General features: G+C 40.9%; 1 protein-coding gene across 1 annotated transcript in view; it reads left to right on the top strand.

Annotated features, from left to right (window-relative positions):
• The first annotated feature begins 1,109 nt into the window (after nucleotides 1-1,109).
• LOC144520341 (metabotropic glutamate receptor 4-like) overlaps nucleotides 1,110-27,920 on the top strand; it is a 151,327-nt gene continuing 124,516 nt past the window's right edge. The window contains exon 1 of the mRNA XM_078254013.1: nucleotides 1,110-1,643. Within this exon, the coding sequence (XP_078110139.1) occupies nucleotides 1,110-1,643 (534 nt within the window). The remainder of the gene's footprint in view (nucleotides 1,644-27,920) is intronic.

Genomic DNA, 27,920 nt, shown 5'->3' on the forward strand with positions numbered 1-27,920 from the left:
TCTGTACGCACGCACGCACGCACGCACGTACGCATTAACACTATTGATACAAGGGGTAGGTGAGACTACAAGGGATCACATGTGCAAAGTGCAGATGTGTTCATAACCCGAGGAATATTGTTTCTTTGATTATCAGAATCCCATGCTCTTAATTTAGCACTATATTTCATAACCTTTTGGTTAAAGTCTCTGGAGAGGATCTACATGAGCAGAGCAGTGTGCGGTTATGAAGTGTATGGAACGGTGCCAAGCAGCAGCGAATCAGTTATGCTCAAGGCACATAGAAATAATTCATTGCGGTGCACTGAAAGCAGTCAAGGCATGGGTGCAACACAGAACAGATTTCTTGTGTGTGGAGTGCTGGGTCCAGGTATTATTTCTGCTTGAATGGTAGGATCCAGGAAATTGGTTTGGATCTCTGTCTAATGCAAATGTGCTGTGCGGTTCTGAATATGATATCAGTTAAAATATGGAGAGCATGACATAGTGTGTCTGTGTTGGAGACTAATACAAGGAAAAGCCCCGGCATAAAAACATCTACTGTTTATCAGATCAATGCGGTTCCATTTCATCTTTCACTTCTCATTTTTATAGGAAATACAGTTACTCTTTCTGTTGATTCCTTAGTGTCTAACGCCTCTCCTCTCTTTTTTCAGGAGCCTGCCGTAGAATCCACTGGATCGTCTCGTGACTTTCTGCCTGCTTGAAGAGGAGCGCTAAATGCACCCGAGTGACCCGGGAGAAGCAGAGAAAAGAGGCTCACTTTCCACCTTTGTTCTTGCCTTATGTGGACCTTGTCTCAGCTCACCCCTGTGCTGTTTAGTTACTGCATGTAGCCACCACTTCCAGGTGCAGCAAAAGAGTGAAACACAAAGAGGAAAGAAGAAAGAGATAAAGAGAGCGAGGCTGCATAATTAGTATTACTGAGTTTGTGTCAGTGCTAGAGACCATGAGAAGAGACTTCTGAAAAAAACTGTGCTCTGAAAAACATTGCGGCTAACCTTCAGGACATTTGTATGTGTATGTGCGTGTGTGGGTATATGTGTGCACAACTCTTTCATTTTCAAAGGACTTGACTTTGTATTTGGATGCGGATTTAGCCTTTCATTATGACTCTGCAAGGAGGCTTTGAGAGAGCGTGGATTGGCTGCAACAGAGGTGTCTTCTGCTGGGTGTTGCTGCTGCCTTGTTATTTTGTGATCACCTTGGCAGCCAAACCCAAAATGCCAGGCCACACCCACCTCAATTCAATACGTATTGATGGGGACATATCTCTGGGTGGGCTGTTCCCAGTGCATGCAAGGGGAAATGATGGCAAAGCATGTGGGGAGCTGAAGAAGGAGAAAGGGATCCATAGGCTGGAGGCCATGTTATTTGCCCTGGATCGTATCAATAATGACAATGAGCTGCTGCCTAATATCACTCTGGGGGCACGCATCCTGGACACCTGCTCCCGGGACACCCATGCTCTGGAGCAGTCGCTGACATTTGTTCAGGCGCTGATTGAGAAAGACTCAACTGATGTCAAGTGTCTCAGCGGAGGGCCGCCCATCATCACTAAGCCTGAAAGAGTGGTGGGAGTGATTGGTGCATCTGCCAGCTCCGTGTCAATCATGGTAGCCAACATTTTGCGTCTCTTCAAGGTCAGTTTCTCCCACAGCATCTACTTCTTACTTTGCTTTTTCTTCAATATCTTTCTAATCATGGTTGCAGTGCACAGATGGATATATTAAAGAATTCCCTACAGGATATTTCTGGAGATCAGACTTTCAGTTGAAAACAATATAACCGTAAAGGCAAACTTTGAATTTTAATCTGACACCATGTCAATATTACCTCACTGGAAGCAGTGAAGTTTACTTTAACGGAATAAATATGCACACACAAACACATCTCATTCAGCATTTCCCAGTCTGTGTTTTATTGCTTTTCTTTTGACCTTTTTTATTTTTCTCGGAAGCTTAAATTAGTTTCAAACATTTTTTCCCCACTGTCCAGAAAACTAGGCGCTGATCGTTACAGCACAATTCTCCTCACTAATGACATTAATTTGCCAAGAGTCCTTAGTGTTGCCTTCTTCTAATTAGGGAAGCCATGCACGGCACCATGAGCTCATGGCACTGCTATTGAATATAGTGCATAAAATGAGCATCTGCATTGTGTTGGCTCAGCGGATGCAAATTTTATGTGCAAATGGGAGCAACACATAAACAATATATGACAGGACTTTTGTAAAACCTGCTCAGTGCTGTCAAACCAAACTACAGGTCACAACTGGGCTAATGAGCATAACGACTGTGTCAAGACAGTTTGTCTTTTTTATTTTTTATTTTTTTTAAATAATATCCCAATATTCCCAATATGTTCCTGTTCCTCATCCAAATAGCTTTTGGCGACATGGCAGAGAACACGGCTAGAGCTTTCATTGCTGTTCAAATAGCAAGAATTACAATATGTAGCCATTGTTCTATTCACACAGGCTTCATCTTTTAAAGGGGCCCTATAGAAGATGAAGCCTGAATTCCCTGCTGTTACATTGATTGAACAATGTCTAAACCTGCCTGCCGCCATTCTGGGGCCAACTAGTCTCGCACTGCCAGACCTTCCTCCACAGCGCTGCAGAGGAGGGTCTGGCTAGTCCACACAACATTCCAGGATGGGAGAAAACGTGCTCTGGTTTATTGGCATTTCTTTAAACCAATCATAATTGTCTTGGGTGGCGCTAAGCGCCGGATGGAGCAACAGTTCTTCTGCAAAATAGCCTCTGGAAGAGTGTAAGTGCAAGAGAAAACTCAGATTGGACAGATAGTCTAGCTAGCTGTCTGGATTTACCCTGCAGAGATCTGAGGAGCAGTTAACCATAGTCCTCATAAATCCACCAGAGTTTAGAATGCCAGCACAGAGAAAGTGGAAGGTGAGGGACATATGGCCGTAAATGAGGGACCTCCGGCAGCACCGGAAAAATCCTGTAAATGAAACGTCGTTGATATAGACTACGGGCAAACCAACTGCTCAGCAGAGGGCAAGAGGGTGGATATTACAACACATCACAAGCCTGATTGACGTGTCACAAATCAGCCAGAGTAAATGCTGCATTCCTACATCCTTGCTGTGCTTTTAGAAAGTGATGGATGAACTACATAACACAAGGCTGGCATCAGGATCCAGCCATCACAAACCATAGCCCTTAACATCCACGGCTTCTTCTAGCGCCATGCTTAGATCTGTCACACAACTTTCATCATCAGGGGAATGCACATTCTTATTATTCTGAGCAAAAAGGAGGTTGGTGACATATCTCACACAGTGACTGTGTCATCCTCAGCACTGTATGCCACATGCTAACATTTTCTCTGGCTGCACACGACTGTTTTATATATGGACTAAGGCTATGTTTAGACGGAAATGATCTGAAGAGAAAACGCCAAAGTGGCGTTGCGTTCTCACTTTTTATTCCGCGTTTAGATGAGAGTTTTGGGGGGGAAATCTGCGTGCATATGGTGACGCAAAAGTGTGTGAAATTCGATGTAGTATGCATGCTAGGTGGCTAGGTGGCACTGCCACACAACACCACCAAGGCTGCGCGCCTACGTAGAACCTTCCTTCTACTTCTCTCCTTATTAGCGCGAAACCAAAACATGTCGAACAACAAAAGCTTGTCTGGAAAGACAAGGAGGTGGAGTTGCATGTTTGTCTGATGATGACCGGCAGAGTCGACTGTGATAAGCCACAGCACGGCACCCACGGGAGCACTACCAATATCCTGAGCCTCGCAGTCCTTCAGCCGCTGCTTGAGAGCGAGAGGCAGCGGGCAGAGGAGGCTGAAGCAGACCCTCCTCTGCCCGCTGCCACTCGCTCTCTCTCTTTCTCTTCATTCCCAACATTGTAGCCTACGCTGGCTCAAATGAATAGCCTACATATGGTCATTGAACTATAACAACCTTATCCACATTGTGGAAATAATTTAAATATTGAGCCATTACATTGAAAATCTTTTAGATAACAGGAGCCTATAATTTCTGTAGCCTACTCCGTAACAACAGACTACTTGGACGCCTTTTTCTCGTCTCTCTCCACACAGCTGTCTTCAGACTTTTGCGTTTTTATCCTTTAGACGATAACGCGACAGTGGAGCGTTTTTAAGATTTCCACTCTGGAGGGTGGTTTCACTTTTTTGCGTTTTTAAGCTCCAAAAACGCCGTCGCCGTATAAACGAAAGGCACATCAGGTAAAATATTTTTTCGTTTTCCCCCGCGAGCGTCATCGTGTAAACAGGGCCTAAGTATGTGTGAGATGTTTCCACAGCAGGCCATCAACAACAACCGTTCCACAATCAGCCTTTCTGCTCAAGCAGAGGGTGTGGGAGACAGCAACACTGCTCAGAAAGTCTCAACACCTTTAAGTCTCTTCTTAGCACAGAGCACAGGGAGGAAAAGAACACATAAAACACATAAACACATCACCCAAAAGTGAGAAATAAACTACCGAAAGCAGAAGACGCAGAAAAAAAGAGTCCACATACAGGACTCATGACAGTGATGAGCATGTATCTAGAGAGGCCCAAAACCCAACCCCAAATGTTCCACCAAACAAGGCTGTTAATGCTGCCAGCTTCCTTGTGGAGAGCACATGAAATCGCCAGAGGGGGGGCATGTCAACTCACAGGCTTGTGAGATGTCTTCACACAGCTAATTGGCAAGCCTCTGTTTGGGCAGGATTTTGCAAATGAGTTGAGTGTTCCAAATAGCATGCCAGATCTTGCAGTGGGAACAAATTATTTAGTTTTTTTCTCTAAAGGGCATTGAGCTGCTTCATCCAAGAATGAGTTTTGTGTGAGTATAGTGCTACTCAGATTCTGATAGGCCAAACAGCTGAGATGGCCTGAAAGAGTACACAAGTTATTCTCCCTCTGGGCTGAGGTCAGAGTAAGCAGGAATCCTTTTTTTTGATAGACAATGGCCTTAAAAGGTATCTGCCCAGTGGGCTTGAACAGAATGCTTGAGAGGGCCTTGAGCACGACGGCCAAATCCTACTGAGGGACAGAGGAGAATGCTACAGGATGCTGCCACTTCACTTCAAGCAGGAAACACTATATTTCAAAAGATGGTTACTAAAAAAACTACCTTTCTCCAAACCACTCATGGCAACAGACAACTGACACATACACGTTATTATTTGGAACTGACAATCAAGTCTGTAGCAGACGGAAAAAGGAAACGCAAGAGGTTGTGCCTCAATGTCTTAACCTACAGTGTAAGTTACTGTATCTTGGAATGCCACGTAAGCATTGACTGGTTTGTACCAGTGGCGTAACGAGCCAACACCGGGCCCCTAAGCAGGATTATCAAGGCGGGCCCCCCTACCACAGCACGTGATGACGGCGCAATGTCCACGGGTAGGCTACTATCAATAGGACAGGATAGGATCATAGAGACACAGCATATAAGAGATGAGATGACTGACAAAATCAGGAGTAGCCTTCGCGCACCACAACAACAACAACAACAAAAAAACACTGGTGAACCATAACACATGAAAAAACACACAAGGGCAGTCCCTCCAGGATTTCGTGGCCTTTTTTTTTTAGATTGTTGCGGCCCAAAAGCCTGATTTTGCGATAAAAGTTGCGATGTCTTTTGTATGTTTGTTGCAATGAAGTTTTTTGTATAGTTCTTTAAAAAAAAAAAAAAAAAGGAAACTTGTTTTGGGAGAATAATAATTATTACTATTAATTAATGGGCTGAGATTTCCTAGGAACCTTACCAAAAAGGCTCAGGATGCTGCAAATGTTGGTATGAAAATGGTTGGTGGATTTAAGACAAAAAGTAATAATTTATTGAATGAATCAAATTTGAACATATGTGTCAGTGGCTTGTTGATCTTGACATTGTTAGTTCATTTCCTAACCTGGCCTGGGACACATTCATACGGTTTAATAAAGTACTTATTGGACTTTAACTTAGAATTGCACTTACAATAACGAGTGTAGCTGTCCTCAATTTAGGTCATCCTGTATGTCTCATCTCCGGTTTTTCCTGCATCCACCGTGTGTGATTTTATGTGTGTGTGTGTGTGTGTGTGTGTGTGTGTGTGTGTGTGTGTGTGTGTGTGTGTGTGTCAGTCGCGGGGGGAACTCAGCAGCCCCGCACGCTGCAGAGATCAGACAGGATGTAAACAGCAGCAGCTTTCATAGACTTTAGAGTGAAAAAAACGTTACAGCGTACATTGATGTTAAAATGTTTACAGGTTGGCAGGACGGTCTGAAATGTTCTGCACGGTCTTTCGTTGTACGTTTTGTTGGTAAATGTGAGATGTTCGAGTCACACACGTGAAGAGAACAGTCTCTGAAACAAGGAAATGAATTTGACCCGTTCTCACTCCCGCTTGGTCAGTGGCCAAATGCAATAGGGCGCCCCGGCTGTCAATCAATATCTTCCAGTCACGCTGGCCCCTGATTGGTCCGGGCCCGTATGCACCGCTTACCCTGCTTACCGATAGTTATGCGTCTGGCTTGTACCATTGTCTGGTACAATCCTGGAATCTCCAGTCTGTCCGTGACATGATGCAAGCACTGAGAGGTATTGGAAGCAGCCGTTAGCTGAGCATGTTCTGCATATCACAGCGCTGCAGCAGAATAACCATGAGCTGCTCCTGTTTGACTCTCTGAATCAGCAGTGGGATCAGATGCTAGGGAAAAGTGTTAGAACAATTATTTTTTTTCAGCGTTTTTAGGTAACAGAGTATGTGCAAATGTATCCACCTCCAATGGTAGATTGTCATTGGCTAACGGGCGGAAACAAATATCACAGGGTGTTGAAAACAGCTTACATCATTCTAACTTTTAAAAATATATGTGTGTGGTTTCACCCTGGCTTGTCTTTTTCTTTCTTTCTTTTAAATTCTTTCTTTGTTCAGTGTTGGTTTTCATAATGTTACAGTAGATAGCATTAATTACCAGTCACAACACTGGTGGCGACCTTTCTTAAAACATTGTTCTTTAGATTTTCACTCCTATAGTTTTTCAAATAAATATTGTAGTGAACTGGGAAGCTTTAAAAGCCTTTAATCGACTTATCTTCTGTTCTGCTTTTGACAGGCGGAACGATTTTTCATGAATCACACCAATAGGGAAACAAGAAACCATGTAAATGTGATTTGTCTGGGGCCCGAAAGGGGTCCTAGGTGAAAAGAATAATACTGGGTTGAATATTTTTAAATAATATTAATAGTACACAAGTCACAAGATGATATTGCATATGCAGGAGGTAGGGCTGGGTACCAAATTCAAGACTTTTTAGGCACCGACTGAACTAAAAAGTATTTAAACTAAAGTATTGAGTATCGAAAAATTCCATAGTCATTCAAAACCCAATTTCAATACGTAAGGAGTAAATCGCTCAGTGTCAGTGATAATAACAACCTATACCTGTAATTTCCCTTGCGGGATTAATAAAGTATAAGATAACAAATAATAACAAAATATTATTTGAATTGTAAGAAACCACCCTGCTGCAATTACATGGACTCCTCTGTGCTTGCCGTAAGGATATTGATTAATAGGTAAAGCTCTCGCACGGCATGGCCCAGCTCGGCATGTACCGGCTCTTTTCTCCATCATTTAAGTCACATAAAACCATAACTAGAAATTCCTTGAGTGACAGGGAGGGTTCCACTGCTCACCACTTCCATCTAATGACGGGCTTGGCTTCTTTCAAACTTTCATATTTCCTTTCCTCACCTGAACTGCTAGATTGAAACAAAACTCAGAATGATGATGATGATGGTGAGCCTTTTTTTTGTGTGCATATAATACTGTTTCTAGATTGTTCTGGATTGTCTACAAAACAAGGATTGAAGCTTTGATAAGCTCTTATGAGGTGTTAGGGTTAGTTTGATCAGTAATCTGGATCAACGGAAGTACATTTCCAAGATAATTGCCTGACATCCGGCGCGTGTCCCTCGCCTTCTGCTCTCTATGTGTTGCCGTGTTCAAACTCGGTTCGCTTCGGGAAACAACAACAAACTACGAGCTAGCAAGCTACACGCCAAAAATTTGGATCGTGCAACAAGGCAGGCCTGCTTGGTTCTTTCGGAGAATGTAAAGATTTACAAAGAGTATGTTTACAGCATTTACTATCTAACAGGGAGTTTTTGGGACCTATTGGGGAGGATTGCAGTGGACGAAGTTACACACGACGATACACTTGTGAGAGAAAATGAGGTTTAACTATGTATCCAGCTAATTTAATTAGTTCACGTTACTGTATTGTGTAAGCAGTTAATTTCTTTTAAAGGAGAATTCCGGCCAATTTTTATGTTTATCTTGATCGCTATAGCTATGCAAGTACTTTCGATAGAAAACCCCCCGTCCCGAATCAGTGCAGGCAACACAGAGTAGCTGCAGCTACGTACTACAAGCGTCCCCTGAGCTAAAACGGCAGTTGTCTGGGCAAGTTTTAGAGTGCCTTTGTGCCTCTTAACAGACACAAAATGCAATTAATATGTCTGTGTCACATGAACAGGGCCCTTACGTGTCAACAAGATGTGTTTTCAACTCAGACATTGTTTAAATTTACCTACCCTGGTCCCTGTCTCGATCCTGCCGGTAGCTAGCTTGCCCTGCTAGCTGCTAGCCGTTAGCCGTTAGCTGCTAACTGCCACCCGGTGAGTGTATTCAGACAGGCTTCTGTGATAATCATCCCAATAACAATCCACGGAGCGGCAGTGGTGTGGCTATGTCCTCCAGAGGACAGGTCATGTCACGTCTTGAAGTTTATTCCCCCCTAAAAAAAACAGTAGTGCGGTAGTAGCTGCTAGCTGCCCTCCGGTGAGTGTATTCAGCCAGGCTTCTCGGATAACCATCCCAATAACAATCCACGGAGCGGTGGTGGTGTTGCTATGTCCTCCAGTTACTGAAGGCTAGCTTTAGCTTGCGCTTGGAGCAGTAAGTCCGCTCTTCACTCTAAACACACTACGCTCCGATCTGCACACTACTGTTTACCTTTTCCTGCTACAACTGAATTCCCAGGAGACAGCGCGATGCTACAGCTAAGCTTCAGTAACGCTATTACTGTGCAAGCCACAGACATCGTTTATCCCTTTTCCATGTAGTTACATAGTCACTGATATGGTCATAACCACTACAGTGGTCAATTACCTATTTTTGAGGGGGAAATAATCTAAACTTTTCGCTGCGAAAGCATGATCTGTCCTATGCAGGGCATCCACCAGACCACCGGATGCTCGGGGGATTTTTGTTGGCTGCGGGAGGGGGACGAAGGCTGCTTGCCTGGTTAAGGGAACTAGCTACCACACAGATCGACACTGACAAGCCTCCTACTCACCAACACCAGATCGATCACACACAAAATGGATGAGCTACAAATACACACGGAACTGCTGTGTGATGATTTTTTACAAAAGCCTGGCTGAACACATTTATCACGGACAGCAGCTAACAGCTAGCAGCTAGCAGCTAACAGGCCAAGCTACCCACCGGCAGGATCAAGACAGGGTAGGTGAATTTAAACAATGTCTGAGTTGAAAACGCATCTTGTTGACACGAAAGGACCCTGTTCATGTGGTACAGACATATTAATTGCATTTTGTGTCTGTTAAGAGGCTAAGGTGACCAGATTTCTAAGACAAAATCCGGGGACATTTTTGCCTCAGAAGCGTAAATACCTCCAAAAAAGGTAATGTTGTTATCTTTGTAAAACTTAAAACGGGGACACTGCCCCAGGGGCATCACAAGACCTAGAGCTGCACTGGGGCACAAGTCCCTCTAGGGGGGTCCATGGGCATGCTCCCCTGTAAGAACATTTAGTCTATTTTAACGTTTAAATGAATCAATCCGGTGCACTTTGAAAAGAAATTCAGAGGTTAGACTTGATTATTCTTATCTATGGATGGAAATATTTGTGCTGTAGCCTGAACTATTTTGCACTTCAGAATTTTAACCATGCACACACAGGTTGAATCGTTTTTTCTTCATATTTTTGCATTAATGTCACTAGGAAGTATACCAGTATAAATATATATTCATATTTGTAAGTGGGATATATATAAGTAAGTGGGATTGTCTGGAATCTGGCAATATAATAACCATTATGGTGGGATACACTGGCTAAGCAATTTACAAAAATGTCTGTGCTGACATAAATAGTTTACATGAGAATACATTATAATTTTGGCCCAAAGCTGGAGACCATGTAGAAATTTTGTTGCAATTTCAAAACCGGATTACCCAGGAACCGCTTGTTGTACCAATGCATGTGTTGAGTGAAGAGTTTGTGAAATATTTCACAGAGAGTAATGGTGTGCAGAGATTTATGCAGAATGCAAATATGATAACATTTCATGTAAGTTCAATGTTAACTTTCTCGCAAACCTGGCACTAATATCATTGGAAAGCTTAGATTCTGGTTGAGTCAGAGGGAGAGCAGGTGTGCGGTTGTGAAGAAGTTGGTAATTTCATGGCGCAGATTAACACTTTTGCATGCACTATATCCGTGTCAGATTCTCATTAGGGGCTGAGCCCCCCTAAAGGTCTGATCCTAGAATCGCCCCTGCTGCTACTTCATACTTGTACTCCACTACACCTCAGAGGGAAATGTTGTAATGTTTACTGCACTACATTTATCTGACAGCTTTTGCTTTATTGCTTCACGCTGGGCTTGTTTCTGCAACAACTCATTATATGAGTTATACAGAGTATCGGATACAGTTAAAACTATTGAGGAAATATTTTCCTTTTACATTGGTCCAGTATTAAACGAGATCGCTGCAGTCGGCAACGGCAAAACAAGCTACAATGTAAGTTAATGGACGTCAATTGTCCGGCTTGTATTTACATTCATAAAAGTGCTCGTTTTGCCGCTGACAGGCTCAGATTAATATTCTAAGTGTCTGACAACATTATGGAAAGGATTTCTAAGGAGGTCGATCTTTCTGTTAGAGTAAGATCTTTTTTTTAAAGATAAAAGGTCCGCAAAATTGCGTTCGCTAAACCCACCAGACTCCATGTAAATAAACAGTAATTTTAGCATCGTAAAATATGGACATTCTAGAACATATCTGAGCTCTGAGCAGCGCTCGACTATATGTTTGGTCAATGTTTTCTTTCTTTCATTCCAATTTCGGGTCTGTCAGTCACAGTGAAAACCGGAGACATTTCCGGGGACAGGTCACCAAAACCGGGGACTGTCCCCGGAAACGGGGGACGTCCCCACGCTACTCCGTGTTGCCTGCACTGATTCGGGTCGGGTTTTTTTCTATCAAAAGTACTCGCGTAGCTATAGCGATCAAGATTAACGTAAAAGTTGGCCGGAATTCTCCTTTAATATTGTATGTGGTGTTTTCTTTTGCGGAGTGCAAATGTTCCACCAAAACAAGTTTCTTCCTGAGACCATTTTGCAGAGCCAGCATCGCTGCGTCCGGAGCTTAGCGCTGCCCAGGACGATTGTGATTGGTTTAAAGAAATGCAAACAACCCAGAGGGTTTTTTTCTCCTATCCCAGAATGTATGTGTGGTGTAGCCAGACCTTACTCCACAGCACTGTGGAGATAGGTCTGGCTTTGTTTTTAAGAAATTGCTTCATCACATTTTCATGCTTATTTGATGATTTCATAAACACAAAGAGCACATGCAAGAAAGCATACAATGAAAATAATGTATCACCAATATAACTAATGCTGTTAACGCTGCTTGCCATCCTCATGAGGGAAATAATTTGTTTCGTGGCTGTTACTGGCTTCATGCTTCCAATTGTTTTACAGCTCCTTACTTTTGGGCTTTTCCTTATCCTCACAGTCTTAGAGTGGCTAAGGGCGAAGTGTTTGCTCAGCACTTCAGAGCAGGCAGGATTCCGTCCCCATGGTGTGTCATGAATATTTTACTAAGTTATTATGTAATTTACGCCCAGGCATTGGGGTTGAAAGCTCCCTCTCTGCATCCCCGTCATCACTAGGTCCAGCTATTGGTCTGTTCTCATCAGCTGGGTTTTTATTCTGCTACATAAGCAGAGCAAAGTGCACCAGCCCTTGTGGTAATAAGTGGCTGGTTGCTTATGATACTCAAGACAGAGTGAGTGTAATTAAAGCCTCAGGCTTTTGATTGGGTCTCTTATACATCACTGAAAACAGCTAACCCTGACTGGATTGAGGGATATTGCTGCAGCGGTCAGAAACTGTAGGAGCATGCACTGTGTTTCAGGTATCGAAGTTGACTTGCTGAGACAAGCATAAGCGTTCAGACAAAGAGGGGGGTAGCCTGGGCAAATTCCGCACGGCAACTCTCTAAATTAGGTTCAGGCAGGCACAGTCAGTCTGCAGGACTAAGTCTTTCCTGTGTGGAGGAGTGAGCTTGGAACTGTGGAGGCAGATGGAGTGAGGAGAGCAGAGGTGGTAGCTAGGTATATGTTGAGCAGAAAGAAGAGGGTTAACTAGTTGCCTGTTGTGCAGTCTGTGAAGAAGAGACCTTGCATCCGCCTCACTCTTCCCTCATTAGAGACAGAGGCAGAGGCCCTCGGGCACAGCGCCTTACTCCCCCTCAACATTACACTGTGTTGAGGCAGTGCTCTTATTTGATTACCCCATCAGCCTACAGAGAAGACACGCTGAAAGCTTTAAAGGATATGCACGCATCTGTTTTTTTACTTTCACTTGTTCATGGTCAATCTAGCCATTAGGGTAAACATCACTTTGAGATAATGTCAGACCTGTATAAAAGTTTAGCAGCAGGTTGTGTGTGAAATGGTTCTGTGAATCTACACACTGTAGATGTGTTTGAAAGGGTTCAAGTTGCAAAAGCACATAACATAGCTAACTTCCATTTTGAAGTCCACTGTTTTGTTAAGGCCTGACTAGTTGTTAGCCATAAAACATAAAGTTATGGTTACTGTGTTAGCAAACAGTTGCCTATTTACACATCGCATGCAGACACAGAGCAACATTAGCATCATTTGGAGCAGAGTTTACTGGTGATAATAAATGCAAGTCCAATATTCACACTTCTTTTATCCCAGTTTGGGGAAATGTGTGTCTATTTAGCTGCTAAATGCTCCACTATCTTCACCAGCTAGTTAATTTACTCTGCTGTTTTGTACTGATTAGGCATACAGTGTTTTCCAAGTTTGTTTTGTTGCTTTTTGCTGAAAACAGTTGCCTGCTGCTCATGTCCAGCAGTTGATGAGAGCGATAAGACTTAATCAAAACAGTAAAGTTTCAGGCCCTTAAAACAAAACACTGAACTGAAAAATGCTAAAACACTTCATAAAGCTGGATGAGACGAGTTCTTCACGGCACGCAACCCCTTGCACATTACAAAGTCATTACAATATCGAAGAGTGCAGTTTTAAATTGTACGATGTCTTCTGACTTAATGGACAAGTGGACTCTATCAGAAGTCTGATGGCTTTATGACTGCAAAGGTTCAACCACCTGACCTTTTAAGAAGTTACAGTGTGGTCAGATCCCCTAACTCACAATAATCACAACATAAGTAGGGCACATTTTGAAGTAATTATTGTTGTTCAATGGGACTTAAGTTCCTTAGAGCAGTGGTTCTCAAACTTTTTCACGTCAAGGACCCCTAAACTGACACAAATTAGACCACTGACCCCCATCTGATAAGACTTTGTCCCTGATAGAATTTTTGCTTTTAAGGCAGCTACACACTGGGCCGATAATCGGCCGTTGGACAGTCTGGCGAGGTTGGTGACTCGAGTCTGTTCGGTGTGTTCTGTGCCGTCGTCCATCCGAGGAGCCGTCGGCCTTCATTTTGGCCGACCTGACATGCTCAGTCGGAGACAGGGCAGTCGGGATTCACCCGGAAACGGCGTGCGGAATGAGCGTGACTAAGCCTCTCAAAATCTGACGAAAATCTTTTAAACTGACCTTTGTTGATCTGAAATGAAGACAGATTCAGCAACTGCATGGCCTATTTCTCGCTTAAAATGTTTTCAGAAACACATTTCAGTGAACTATTTTAGTACAATATGAGATCGTATTCTGAACAAGCCGCCATGACAGTCTGTCTTTGAATTTCCCATAGACAGTATATAAGAATGGACCAACAGATCCCGTTGCTCTGGACGGAGACCAGTGAAGGCCATTAGAAGCACTTTTACGGTGAGCGCAGAGCGTTACTGCGCAGCCTCCAACTGAGAGAGACGACGTAAATGTGACGTGAGCAACCTGTCTGAAAGTTATAAGTCTTCTGGTAGCTGTGCCAAGAGAAATCTCAATCATTCCCAATCTTGCAGAGACGGAGAGCGTAGGTATATATAAGGAGATAACATGGACACAGGCTAATTACTGCTAACTAAAATGCTAGTTAACATTAGTAATTAAACTTAAATAGCTAATGTAAGTCGAAACTGCCTGCGTGCTTCTCCTGTACTATACGGTAATTCCTCTGCCATGCGACAGTAAGTCCCGTGGTTATGACACAATCGTTAGCCTATTTTTACAAAAAAAGTCTGCTATGGAGCCATAACGTGAGATACAAGGTAATGGAGCCTTTTATACATTGTCGTGTTTCTTTAGAAATAAACAATGGACAAATAAAGTCTTTAAACTTTAAGCTTCAGATGTAAAGTTATTCGCTGTCAAAGTGACGTCAAAATGAATGGCAGTCAATGGAATGCTAACGGGGGGTGAGTGCTTATTAGCATCAAAATGGCGCCGTAGGAGGTTCGGGTTGTGAGGAGAAGCTCACCCCTTTGGAATTTCCGGAGAAAACAAACCCATGTGACGCGTTCGTCCAATCAGCTGCCGGTTTTCATTTTTGGGCGACAATACAGATTAGCGCCGCCTGCTGTTACGGAGACGTATTACGTCTCGTCGCTTTGGTGTGTTCCGAGGCACTTTTTTTGACCAACTCGGGGAGACTGATCAGTCCAACTGCCTTTTCTGCCAACGTTCAGCCGTCTGGTTGGTCTGTAACTGCCTTTAGATGTTTTATTACAGAAAGTGAATGAAACCTGTCAGCAAAATAGTCATACAATCTGTCATTGTGTTACTTATGAATGAAATTATAGTGAAAATAAATGATTTCCCTTTTTGTTGGGGACCCCCTGGAAGTCCTTCAAGGCCCCCCTGGCCCCACTGCCTGAGAGTGTAGTACAGCTAGACACTACACTCTGAATTGTTAGTGCTTTTTCACAGCTGGACAGTGCTCCCAAGGTGTGCACTGTCACCTTCACAGAGCCTCAACAAGGAACTGGGTGGTAATTGAAGAGAGAGAGAGAGGTCCGGACAGGAGAATTGATTCTGCACTCAGTCCCATTCTGTGCTAAGTGTAATTTGGTGCACACTACGCTACATTAATTCACGCAACCCATTCCCTGAAACCCACACCTGGATAGTCAGTCCAACACTAGTCTACTATATCTGCTACGTTCCACTTCCGGGATTGCTCCGTTGCCGCAGAAAATTCCACCGGATTTCAGTATTTTCGGTCGGATGTCCGTTACCTCCCACTTTCTTTGTGTTGGATTTTTAAACTCCAGTGGATTTATGAGGACTATGTTTAACTGCGTTTCAGATCTCTGCAGGGTAAATCCAGACAGCTAGCTAGACTATCTGTCCAATCTGAGTTTTCATCACGTTTTTCTGCCATCCCGGAATGCTGTGTGGATTAGCCTGACCCTCCTCCGCAGAGCTGTGGAGGAAGGTCTGGCAAAGCAAGACTAGTCCAACACGAACAAACAGGGGCGAATAAAAAAAAAGATGCCTTACAAACAAGCAGAAAACAATTGTTTTCAGTGTGTTCACAGATCAGTGGGCTTCTATAGTTTTATCTGTGCCCCTCAACTCGACTTTTACAGCTAGGCAGACCAAATCCATCAAGCCGTGTCTCTCAACCCCAGATTGCAGACGTCCCCCATCTACCATGCTCTGGCTACAAAGAAGCAGCTCCTTTAGTTCAGGATTAGTTCCGACTCAATTCATTTGACCCACCAAGCCCGGGCGGTCAATTCTCAGGAAAGTCATGAGGGAAGGCTGCCCAAAGCCTTGTTTTTTTATTCTTGGCACTATTTTTTCCCCTTTCTCCTGCCGTTTCCAAATCCCTCTGCAGGCAATCCGTACCACTGCTGGTAATCACCAAGCACAGTGACAAAAAGCTACTGTGTGTCTGTCTCCTCCTGTGCATTCTCTTTCTAGATATGTTAGGTTTCACTCAAATTAATTTGTGGCATTTAATTAGTGCACTAGCAGACCTACTGAGGGGATGCTGCCAGGAGGGGAAAATGTCTTTTCTTTTTTTAAATGTGTGATTTAATTCGGCTGAGCATTGCTGTGAAATTCTCAAAGCAGGAGAGACAACGCAGAGCACAACATAAATACTTACAGGATTTGCTTATGTTCTCTGTGCTAAAGCTGTCACGTCCCCACAGTGGTTGCAATTCTCCAATCTTGAACATTTAGATAAGCATCTGGTACCCTGCTCTGGCTTTTTAAAAGTTTAAAAAAAAAGGAACTGCATCTTCAGAACAAAACACACAGAGCACAGCCATCACATAGTTTCCCTGAAAAGAGCGTGGGATTAAAGGCTTGGAGGTGTCTCACCTGCATAATCTCACCATCAACCCAACAATCCATCACTGTCCTGCTGTGTTGAGGCTGTGCCACTTAAAATGTACTCAGACTTAAACAAAGGCTTGATGCCACAAAGAAAACAGAAAACGTTGAGTAGTTCAAGCAGACTTAAATAAGAAGTAATCAATGGTGCCGTGACAGTGTCCGTATTGATTGTGATTTTTATTTTTATTCAGCTTGAGCAGTCAAAGTGACAGTGTCAGCTGGGGAAAATTAGATGAAAGCTCAGTTATTTAATCATTTCAGCACAGCAGTTTATGTGGTCTGCTCTTTAATAATAAATATAAAACATACGAGCAAGAAAAGGTCAATATAATAAAAGATTTCATACGGCCACTGTAAAGTTGCCCGATATATTAAAGGGATTGTTCTGTCAGCCTAATGTCAGCTGATATCCTGAGCCTAACCTGCAGTGGAGACAGAAAGAAAAAGTTTGGCCGCCTTCAGGCTAAGCAGCTTAGACATCATCCAGCCTTCCATGAGACAACATGAAGGCTCCCATGAGTCACTGCTGTGTTACACAAAGGGACTCGCTTTCTGGTCAGAGGCAGTTGGGATTTACCATGAAAACACAACATTCAAGCTATGATTTTGAAAGAACTGGAGCAAATTGATTCTATATAAACAAAACATTTTGTTTTGTGTTAAGCACTGTGATAGTGTAAGGCGACAACCAGTATAAAGGTTCTAGTTTTCATGCCCCAGTAAGGACAAAAATCTAAATTTTATTCCATATTTGATGTGAGCAAAGACTGTAATTGTGGTACTCTTCACATCATATTTAGCTATTTCTTCCTCTACTGCATTAAAAAAACAACAACACTTAGAGTCTACAGCTAACATGCTCAATGACAACATACTGATATTTAGCAGATGTGTTTACCATGTTCGACATCTTTGCTTACCGTGCTAGCATGCTAACATTCGTGAATTATCACTAAACTAAACAAATTACAGCTTGTATTTAGTTGTAACCATTGGTCACAGTGAAATTTTGCCGTGATGATGGTACTAGAGGAAATGTTTAGAGATCACCAACCAGAAATGGGGACTTGAGTCTGAGACTCGGATTCAAGTCGCACTTAAGTCGCACAAACAGCTGACTTCAGACTTGACTTGCGACTCGACCCAAAAGACTTCAGCCTTGACTCGGAATCGAGCTTCGAGACTCGTCAACAACCTGTTTTCATGCAATTATTGCTTTTTAAATCTAAATGTATTCATGTATTTCTATTTTCTTTTATTGGCGCATATATGTTTGGGAAACGTATGACGAGCTGCATGTCCCCTGCCCTTTGCCATAATGTGCAACGTAACGCATGCTCTATGTCTATGTGCGCACACTCACATATCAAAAAATGCATTGACGATGGCGACACCAAGTCCTCCTAGAGTTGTGCCTTTTATCATTAGTTTTACTTTCAATAACTTCGTAAACAGTGGCAGTAAGCGAACAGCTACATGCAAGGTGTGTGGCACCAAGATAAATGATGCCGGATCAACAACGTCAAACTTCATCAGGCCTCTCAAAACGCACCCAGATAGGTCAGTCACTTGCTAATATGAAAGAGACATTACATTTAGCACATATCGTCACAGGTGTCAAGCTAACCATCGCAAAGTGTTGTTCTAATGCTGGGAACAGGCAAATTGTATTTCAGGATTTTTATAGTTCCATATGATGTGACAGACTTAGGTTAATATTTCACCAGGTCCGAGGGCTAAAGGGATGTGTTAAGTAACACAAGATTAGACTATACGATGTCCTAAGTTGGAGACCCAATGTAAGTTCTGGATGTAACAAAATTAAGATAGCTCCATTAAAGCATACGTGATATTTTTCCCATCACAAGTTCACATCCACTCTTGGCTGCAGTGCCCACATTTTATTTCAGAAAAAAACATGATAGAAACGTTTAGTATTACTTTAGCTATTTCCCCCACAGAACACTACACATACAGTATGTCAGTTTTATGCAGATTTTATTAGTGGCAAGCAAAATAATTTCCCATGTCCATCTAACTGTTTACAGAATTCACCAATGCTAAAGAATGTACTATTGGAGAGGAACAGATCAGATGGCCAGAGACTTGAGACTTGACTTGAACTTGCCCCTCAAAGACTTGAGACTTGACTTGGACTCGAGCTCAAAGACTTGGACTTCCAAAAAATGACTTGTGAACATCTCTGTCACCAACGCTTCTACAGTTAACATTGTGGGAACCATAAACATCTGTACTACGTTTTGTGCCAATCCATCCAATATATATAATTCACTGAACAAGTGAAAACTATTAACTAACTAACATGGCTAAAAACGTGCTTAAAACCAACAACAACAGGCTGATGGTAGGAGTCTCGCACTGATACTGTACTGATACTGTTTATGAGGGTATTGTCTCCAATCTACCCACCAGGCTGATAGTCATTCCTGCTATAACAAACAAAAAATACCAAGCACTAGCTACTGCACATTTAGCTTTTAGTGATGTTTAATTAGAATGCCACACATCTTTTAATTAAACAAATATAAACTCTGTGAAATTAAACAACACCACCATGATTTTTTACAGTTCTATCAATGTGCAGCACTTACTATAGGTGTAGCACCAGGATGATTTAATGAGGATAGTTCTGGTGTCAGGAAATTCTACTGATGAATTTTTACATTAATTGCATTGGTTTTCCATCCTTGATTAACATAAACTCACCCAAATGCATTGAAATATATTTTAAACAGAGATATCATTTGTTTTTGTTTCTTTTAAGCTGTGGATCCATGTGATGAGTATGGCATTAATTAACTCAAGAATATGTGCTTATCTTTTCATTTAGAAAAGTCTTGATCTTTAGAGAAGTGCCAAGAAAAACCTTATTAAGTTGTTTTCCTATTTCAAAATACAGATGGATATAAAAAAAGAGCTGACACAAAAAAGAGACATAAATGAAATGGTTTCAGTAACTGTGACAGCTAATATTTATGTATGCCAACATTCAAAGATGAGAGGAGGCAGTGGCAGCACACTATTAATCTATTCCTTTTTGCTAAGCTGTTTAAAAACATTCAGACCCTTTGCTTCTTGATTTCTCAAGCTCCAGTATACATTTCAAATGTTTTCACACCAGATGGTCCCACTAGTCTCATGAATTCGTTTACATTTTCTTCTATTATGATTCCCTTAAGCACTTCCAGCCTTTAGTTTCTACAGCAGTGCAAAGGTGGAGCGCTGCCATCGAGGAAAGAGACTATTTGCATGGCTTTACAGCAGCTGCCATTTTATGAAATCAGTTGATATTTAAAACCAGTGTCCAATGAGACTGGCTGCAAATATAGAGACAGATTACAAAAGCCAATCATGCATGCTCTCCAAATATTTGTACACATTGACATTAGGAGCTGGCAGAGGGGGATCAATTCTCATTTGCAGGCTAATTATCGTCTCAAAAGCTTCTCCACTCAGTTTAAAAAAAAATAAGACTAGCTGTCTACTTGTCACCAGCCCATCACCTTGTTTCCTTAACCTGCAATCATTAAGCTATCAAGATTTGAAGACCTTCCATTACAAACACACACCTATGTATTGATCCAGCATCTTCAAGCTGGTGTGACAACATGGCTCATTTCCTGACACGTTTACCTTGTCTGAAAGTCAGTGTTTGGACGTGTACAGCACAGAATTGGAACATATTGCTATTGATTTCTCAAAAAGTTGACGTGTTGATATTAAACTTTTGATGACTATTACGTAATATTGGCAACCTGTAAACATCCCTACCCTTGTTCTCTGAAGATAATCTTCTAAATTCTTGTTATGAAATGGTGTATAAATAATAATTCAATCTATGCCAGTGTGGGCAGTTTGAATGCTTAAAATTCAGTATAATCTTTCTACACATGGCACCAGGAGGCACGTAGCTGTGTTCAGCAGTCCGGACAATAACAGCAATAAGAATAGTAATATAAAAGTATAATATTCATCTCTCACGCTGCTACTCAACCACAGATTTTAAATAAAATCTTGTTCTCATGAAGCAGCATTTTGTATTTGACGTTGAAGTAGTGTTTTGTATCCTGAGGTCCTTTGTATTAGTCACCGCTGATCTGCCTCATATAATACCATTTGTTACACACTTAAACATCCAGTTTGGTCTCTGATGTAACATCTTGATGGTAGTCTTATCTGATCTTAGTTGTGATACATTATAGATGATGGTTTGGCGCTTTCAGGCTACCCCTGAAGTATTTTAGTACTTTATGTGTGAATGTGGAATTCAACGTGGGCCTCAATAATAATAATGTTAGAGTGTTGTATAATGTATTTGTATATTTGGACATTGTTTGTAGCTGTAACACTTTGGATGCAGTTTCTCATCCCAAGAAAAATGACGCCATCAGTCATTCAGCAAGTGCTCCCAAACTAAATATTGTATGTTTTTTGTTCAAGTGAGAAAGCCTTATTGTGGCTGTAGTAATTATGACGGAAGCAAATGAGGAAGTCAACGTTTTTCTAACCAAGAGTCCATTTTTAACCAAGACCACAATAGGTCCCCTAACCATTAAGTACAGTATTTATTTGAACCAAAACCATGATGATTCCCGTGTCGCCCAAACAGTTTTTGTGCCTAAACTTAACCAAACCTTATCCATAATGTCGTCACATCATTAAACTGATATATTTTTAATAATAGTTGGTAATGGTTTTGGAAGGAACAGACAAACGATGTCTTAGCATCAGATCAGAAAGCACTTCTGTGTGTCGGACAAACGACAAGTTGGAGGACTTACAAACAAAAAGTATGAAAGTTGCCAAAAATCCTTGTTGTGTAAGAGTCTTATTTTTATTTAAACAAAGCAAACAGCGGTATCGCGTATCCATGTAGTCCAACCTCTGCAGACTTTGTGGCTTTGTAACAGTGCCACACTATTTCCCCCTTTCTCACTTACATGTAAACATATCTCATTTTTGATCAAATGCTGAAACTGGTGATGCGGTTCTTTTCTTGAGCGGAAAGTCTTTGTTATATTTACAAGAATGTGTAGTGCACCTGCTCGACAGAATTATGTTTTTCAAGACAACTATACATAGATAATAATGTATTTTACAGTTGAACACTGTTTCACATATACAGTATGGCTCCTGGGTCATAGCGAAGGAGTTGCAGTTTCCCATCTCAAGCTACTTTTAGTACTTTCATATACCATGATATCATCTCAGGGTGGGGATCTCTACCCTGTTGGGCTCCCCGATAAAACTATAAAATGAGACATGATCCACAGCCTCAGCAGTGTTGTGAGCCTCTGGCCCTCACAACACTGCTGATTCGCAGTAAATGAAATGTCAACACAGTGGCAGTTTAATCACATTAACAATGTCACATTTCTTATTTTGTCTTGCATGACTTTCTAAATCAGGGAGAGGATTTATTACTCTTTATATTACAACCTGCTGTCTTTTGTTTGACCCCAGATTTACTGTCTTATGTGTCTCAATGAGACTGCAAAGTCAACAGTACAGATGGTAAAACCCACAAGATCCCATTGACCCCTGCTGGAGCATGACCATTACTTAAAACTGAGTAGTATCGACACAGGGATTCATACAGTGAGTGGATGGACTTGTTCCAAAGTCATTCAAAGGTGTTGTGCCGTTAGATTTAAATGATAGTGCAGTTTGTGTGTGAGAAATCAATAGCTGTGAATGAGCATAACAAATTTAACTTTCTATGAATTCCATCATTGTTATGGTGGGAAATCAAATAGATACTGGTGATTGAAATAGTTTAGTTTCCATCGTGTCAAATAATCTGTTATGTGTCTCAGGAGAAACATGAAACCACTTACAGTATCTTTATTTGTGTTTGAATGGAAAACATGAAGCGATGAATTCTTGCTGCACAGATTTATCCAACATGTGTGAATCACAAGAGCAATATTCTCAACAGTTGTATTTTGACTATTTCTGAATACAATATCAGATACTGTATATACTGCACGCAAGATATGAGAGCAAAAACCTTTTCAGAAAACATTCCTCTCTATAAGTAATTAAGCAGCCAAGGGGGACAAAAAACTTTAGATAAGTATATTTAATTAGGGAAAGATGGTAATTACTGTATGCCCAATGTGAGTGTGAAACTTACTTTTACACAAACATAAATTAGTTTAAATGGTGCTTAGAGTGTTCTAGATAAACCCTATGGAAACTTTGGCTTTAATCAGTGTTTTTTCTATTTACGGTTCAATCAGCTGTGCAGGAGACAGGTAATGGCTGGATAACGAGGATAACACGGTTTACATCAATCTTCTAATTTTCTCTGAAGCCATGAAGTGATGTATAAAACTAGATGCAATTTGAACCAAGGAACAAAATGTTTTTTGATACCAAAAGCAGTCCATTACAGCAGCAAATGCATCCTGCCAGTTACTTGCCTCCTAACAGCATGTCTCGTCCTAAACGGATTACCTGTGCAGACAGTGCAAAAGACATTGCCATCGACTCAGTGAATACATTACCTGCCAGTGTACTGTTTTCACAGTTAATCAACTAGTCAGGGTTAATGGAGGCGTCAGATCCTCACATGGACAACGTCAGTGAGTCTGCAGCAGAGTGCTCTTTTGTTTTGTTTTACCTCACTTTTGTTAAGTGTTTTAAAAGCACATAAGATAGGTCTGGTCAGCCGAAATGGTGGACGTGTTTTGTTAATAGGAAAAATGATGGGAAATTAGTTCTTAAAGCAGATCTGAATGTGTTTGGTAGAGCTCAGTAAAGTCAACAGCAATGTTTTTAATTGGTAAACAACAAGATGTGGCAATTGTTTTGGTGGATGCTTGCACATAAATCACATGTGCTTCATGCATGAATACATTTCCCAGCAATTTAATGTTGCATAGTTAACAATATGGATTGCATGTGACATGGATGCATTATAAAATTCCCTTTTGTTGTCCACACGTAACAGCAACAATAGGAGTACGAATGTCTTTTGTTGTGCTTACAGCATTGAAAAACCATATCTTTCCAGAGACAAAATCCTCGTTACCCAGGGGGATCTACAAACCTCATTGATTGGAAACTATTTAAGAAAGAAAATGCTAAAAAGTGTCCACAGGGAGCTCTAAGGATTATCCTGAATAACCTGGTCAGAAAGACATGCTGCTCTTGTGTTTTTCAAAGGAGAGTTTCTAGTCCGTTGAGCATCACAAACAACTTCCAGTTCTTATTTCTAATATTGTTATTATATGGCATACTTTGTGTCACTGTTGCTAAAGGGAATGTGTTGTATATGGCTTAATATATACCTACTGTGGACAAATTATACACAGCTTTGTGTTTTAACCTTAGAGGGAGAATCGGAGACTAAGTGCATGAGTCCATCACCTGCAGCTTTAATGGATATGAGAGTAGCATGAAGCCTTCAACGGTTATACATTTTTAAATGCTGTGTCATGTCATCAAAAACAATTGTCTGCAATTGTCTGGTGTTCTCACTACCAGGGGTAAACCATGAACTGTGACAGGTTTGTTAAAATAATTAATCAATTGTAACTTTGAAGCAGTGCAACAAGAGTCTGTAGAGTTTTATGATTTTCAGCAAATTTACTTATTGTTCTAAATATTTTATGCTGCCGTCAGTCTTTGTAAAAGCCACATCGAGAGAATTACACCTATGTTTCTTCTCATTTCCATTTACAGGTCCTAAACATCAAAGATCTGCCTCAGGTGAAAAGCCTGGTTTGCTTACACATGGAGAAGTCGGCTGTCTGTTGGCATCAATGTCAAAGCACACACACGATTAGATTGAAATACTTAGGCAATCAGCCTGCACTGCTTACAGACTTTAGCTAGGCATGGCCGGAGTCTGAGCAGGAGAGACTGCAGGCACACTCACTCAACCCACTCTGTTGTCTCATAACTGCTGCACACTGCATGTGCTATCAATGCTTTAAACTGCAAGTTAAGCTAAAAAAAAAGTAGTAATGAAATATTTAAAATCCAAGTATTGGGGATTGCAGAGCAGTGCCTTTCTTTCTCTCCGAGTCCCATAAACGTTGCACACTTGATTTAATTCAAGTTGATGAAACACTAAAGGTGACGTTAAGATTGAGATGGTGTCTATTGGTTCAGGTAATATGAATGTACTGTCTCCCACTTGTTTACATCAATGTTTCAACTGTTGTGACTTCGTTGAAAAAAGGTTCCATTGAGTTGGTCTCGGTGGTATCTAATTTGATTCAACAATCTATGTAAATGAAATGTAATTTGCATTCCCTTATATACAGTTCAGCACAGTTAGTTGTATGCAATTAAAATGATTTTGAACAGGGGAGATAAGGCCACCCTAGACACACGACATTCATCATACTGTGACAACCCTAAAAGCATTTTAACAAGGATTTAAACATTTAGTGAGCTTATCTTTGGTGGTAAATTGATGGTGAGAGTAATCTGTTGTATATAAACTATGTCCGGTGTTCTTCTAAAATGTCCTTATACGACAAATAAGAATCCTTTGCTTTAATGTAACAGTTCTTTTTTATGGTTGGTCATAGAAAAAAAGGAAATAACCCTATTACATCTTTTTTATTTAGGAATGGGGTCTTAATAGCTTTGTAATAGATAATTAAGTGCTACTAATCAGTTGCCTTCAAGTACTTAAGGGATATTCAGAGGGGAGTCAAATCCCATAATATTAAAAGGACATAAAACTTACCCTAGATTCATTTTAGAGTTACAAAATGACAACACATGATCTACATAAGTTCGAGTTGAGAAACTTGCCATTGGGACATAGGCCTTTAATAAAATTGCAATGTTTTTCTCCTCTATCAGTTTAATCTTAAATATTTTTTTATTTATTTTTCAACTATCTTGTTCATTTGATTTTGGTCATCCGATACACATGCGATGGGGTACAGCCAAAGCACACAGATCAATAGTGCAGTCAGAGGCTTCAAAAGCTGGCAGGATGAATGGATGGCAGAGCTTTGAATTATTCAATGGCACTGTGGATTTGTCAGTCTCTTTTGCGCTGACCGGACTGTTTACGCAGCTACATTCAAAAGAGCACACTAAGATGTTAAATATCAAAACAGACATCATTCACTCATAACCTTTCTGTCTGAGGTCAACACCCGAAAGACAAACAAACCACTTATGTTTAAGATATATATTTTCTTACAGGAGACAAACTATACATTTTAAAGAGAAATATTATATTATATTATATATATATATATATATATATATATATATATATATATATATATATATATTCTTTCCAGTTAAAACGTAGAATGATATCGCTAACTGTCCAGATAGAGAAAATGAGACTCCTGCCTCTTATGCAAAACATGCCTGTGGCTAAATTGCATTCAGGTTTATTACAGCATTCAGTCAGCACAATTTGCCCCCTGATGACAGCAAAGTAAAACATACAACCAAACAACCAAATGGACCCAGGGCTCATCTCTTTTAAATAATGTTAAACTGTATTTAACTGACTTACTTTACCAGTGAGCTAAAGCAAAGAAGCCGCATTTCACATAATGGATGCAATGGTTGGTCCGTTTTCCAGCCATACAGTCTGTGATGTAATTGAACTTAGATAAATACACAGGGACACATATGGCTGTTACTTTAAAGTGGACCTACTCAAGATGAGTAGAAATGAGAACAGAAATGAGGTTGTGAATGTTGTCATGACAGGACGGCATGAAGCGGAAATCCTTCTTGGCATGACAGATTTCTGAAAACAACAGGAGGAACATGCAAGAGCAGACTAATGGTGCTGAGGTGCTTTATGTTTATTTATTTTTTTATTTAATTTTTTACAAATAAAGGCCTGACTTGCCACCAGGAGCACTGAGAGAATTACCTGTGGTCTGGCTGCTGATTAGCCCCGAGGGTCAAGTCATGGTTAAAAATGCTAAATGAAATGGGTAAATCAAAGCCGAAAAACAAGTCGGGGCAGCTACAGAACTGTAGACCATCAACCCCTCCACTCCACCTGTTTTTAACCTTGAATAATCTCTGCCTGTCATCACACTCAATTGTTGACAGTTAGTCAGAGCCAACAGAGCTTTACGATCGACAGAGCAGTCGGAGCTCTGAGGAAATGCCAGATGCTCCAAAATTGCACAAAACCTATATGAATATTTATTCCTGTAGCAATAAAGGAAATGCAATTGACTAACTCTTGAAACCAAAGACACTTGGCTGCAGTTTTTGTGTGTAGTAATATAACAAAAAGATAGGTTACAGGCATAAACAGTAAACAGAAAAAAATATACCTGAATTATCTTAATTATCTCAATCCAGCCCTGGCTGTTACAAACTGTTTGTCAATTCAGTTGCTTACTAGCTGCTAGCTGCTACTAGCTAGTGTAGGATGACTATGTTAATATATTGTCTATGTCTTAATTGTAATCACACTTCAATTAAAATAGTGTATGCTTTACTTTTAAAGCAGGTTTCCTTCCTACATTATTGTTCATTTCACCTTGTAATTATAATTTTTTTTTTTTAAACAAATTGTAAACATTCACTATGTAAGCCACTAGACGACAAAGTCACAGAGGTCCTGTCATTTCATATTGAGCTGAACAACTAGGGCAATACTTGGAAACTCACTTAGCTCATGAGTGGAGAAAACTTCCAGCTGAAGATTTTGTACTTATTAACTGCAAACAGCCAATCACATTTCTGAGCCCATTTTGTTCCTATAGCCAATATAGTCAGTGTCATGGCCTCCATAAGTCATTTTCCCACTTCTAAGTAATGCCAGAAAGTAAAGTACGCTGCAGTTGAAGAGGGAAACAAATTTGGTTTTAGATGTTTGCGCAGAAGATGAAATACAAAAGAAAGTGAACAGAATACAAATGAATCAGATGGTTTTGAATATGAGTTGAAAAAGGTAGTATGTGCAGGAACGGAAAGACATTTCGAACATTGTTGAATTAAAGTTCTAACGACGGAAAATGAAGATATTCGTCAACTTTACTCTGGATTAAATGTTTGATGTGTTTTCTGTGTTGGCTGAAACTCGGTGTGTTCACGCTCTGCTGCAAATATGTGCAACACAATTTGATATTTACTCTCATTAGAAAACAAATAGTTAATCCGCTCACTGCTTGTTAGTTGACTGGGATCATTACTGGCATTACAGTAACTCTAGTCTATATCCACGACGTTCCACTTCCGGAATTGCTCCGTTGCAGACAGAAATTCTGCTGGATTTCACTCATTTAGGCCGGATAGCCGTTGCATTGGGCTTCCTTTGTGCTGGCATTTTAAACTCTGGTCGATTTATGAGCACTA

The sequence above is a fragment of the Sander vitreus genome, chromosome 7 (assembly GCF_031162955.1).
Source record: "Sander vitreus isolate 19-12246 chromosome 7, sanVit1, whole genome shotgun sequence".
NCBI lineage: Eukaryota > Metazoa > Chordata > Actinopteri > Perciformes > Percidae > Sander > Sander vitreus.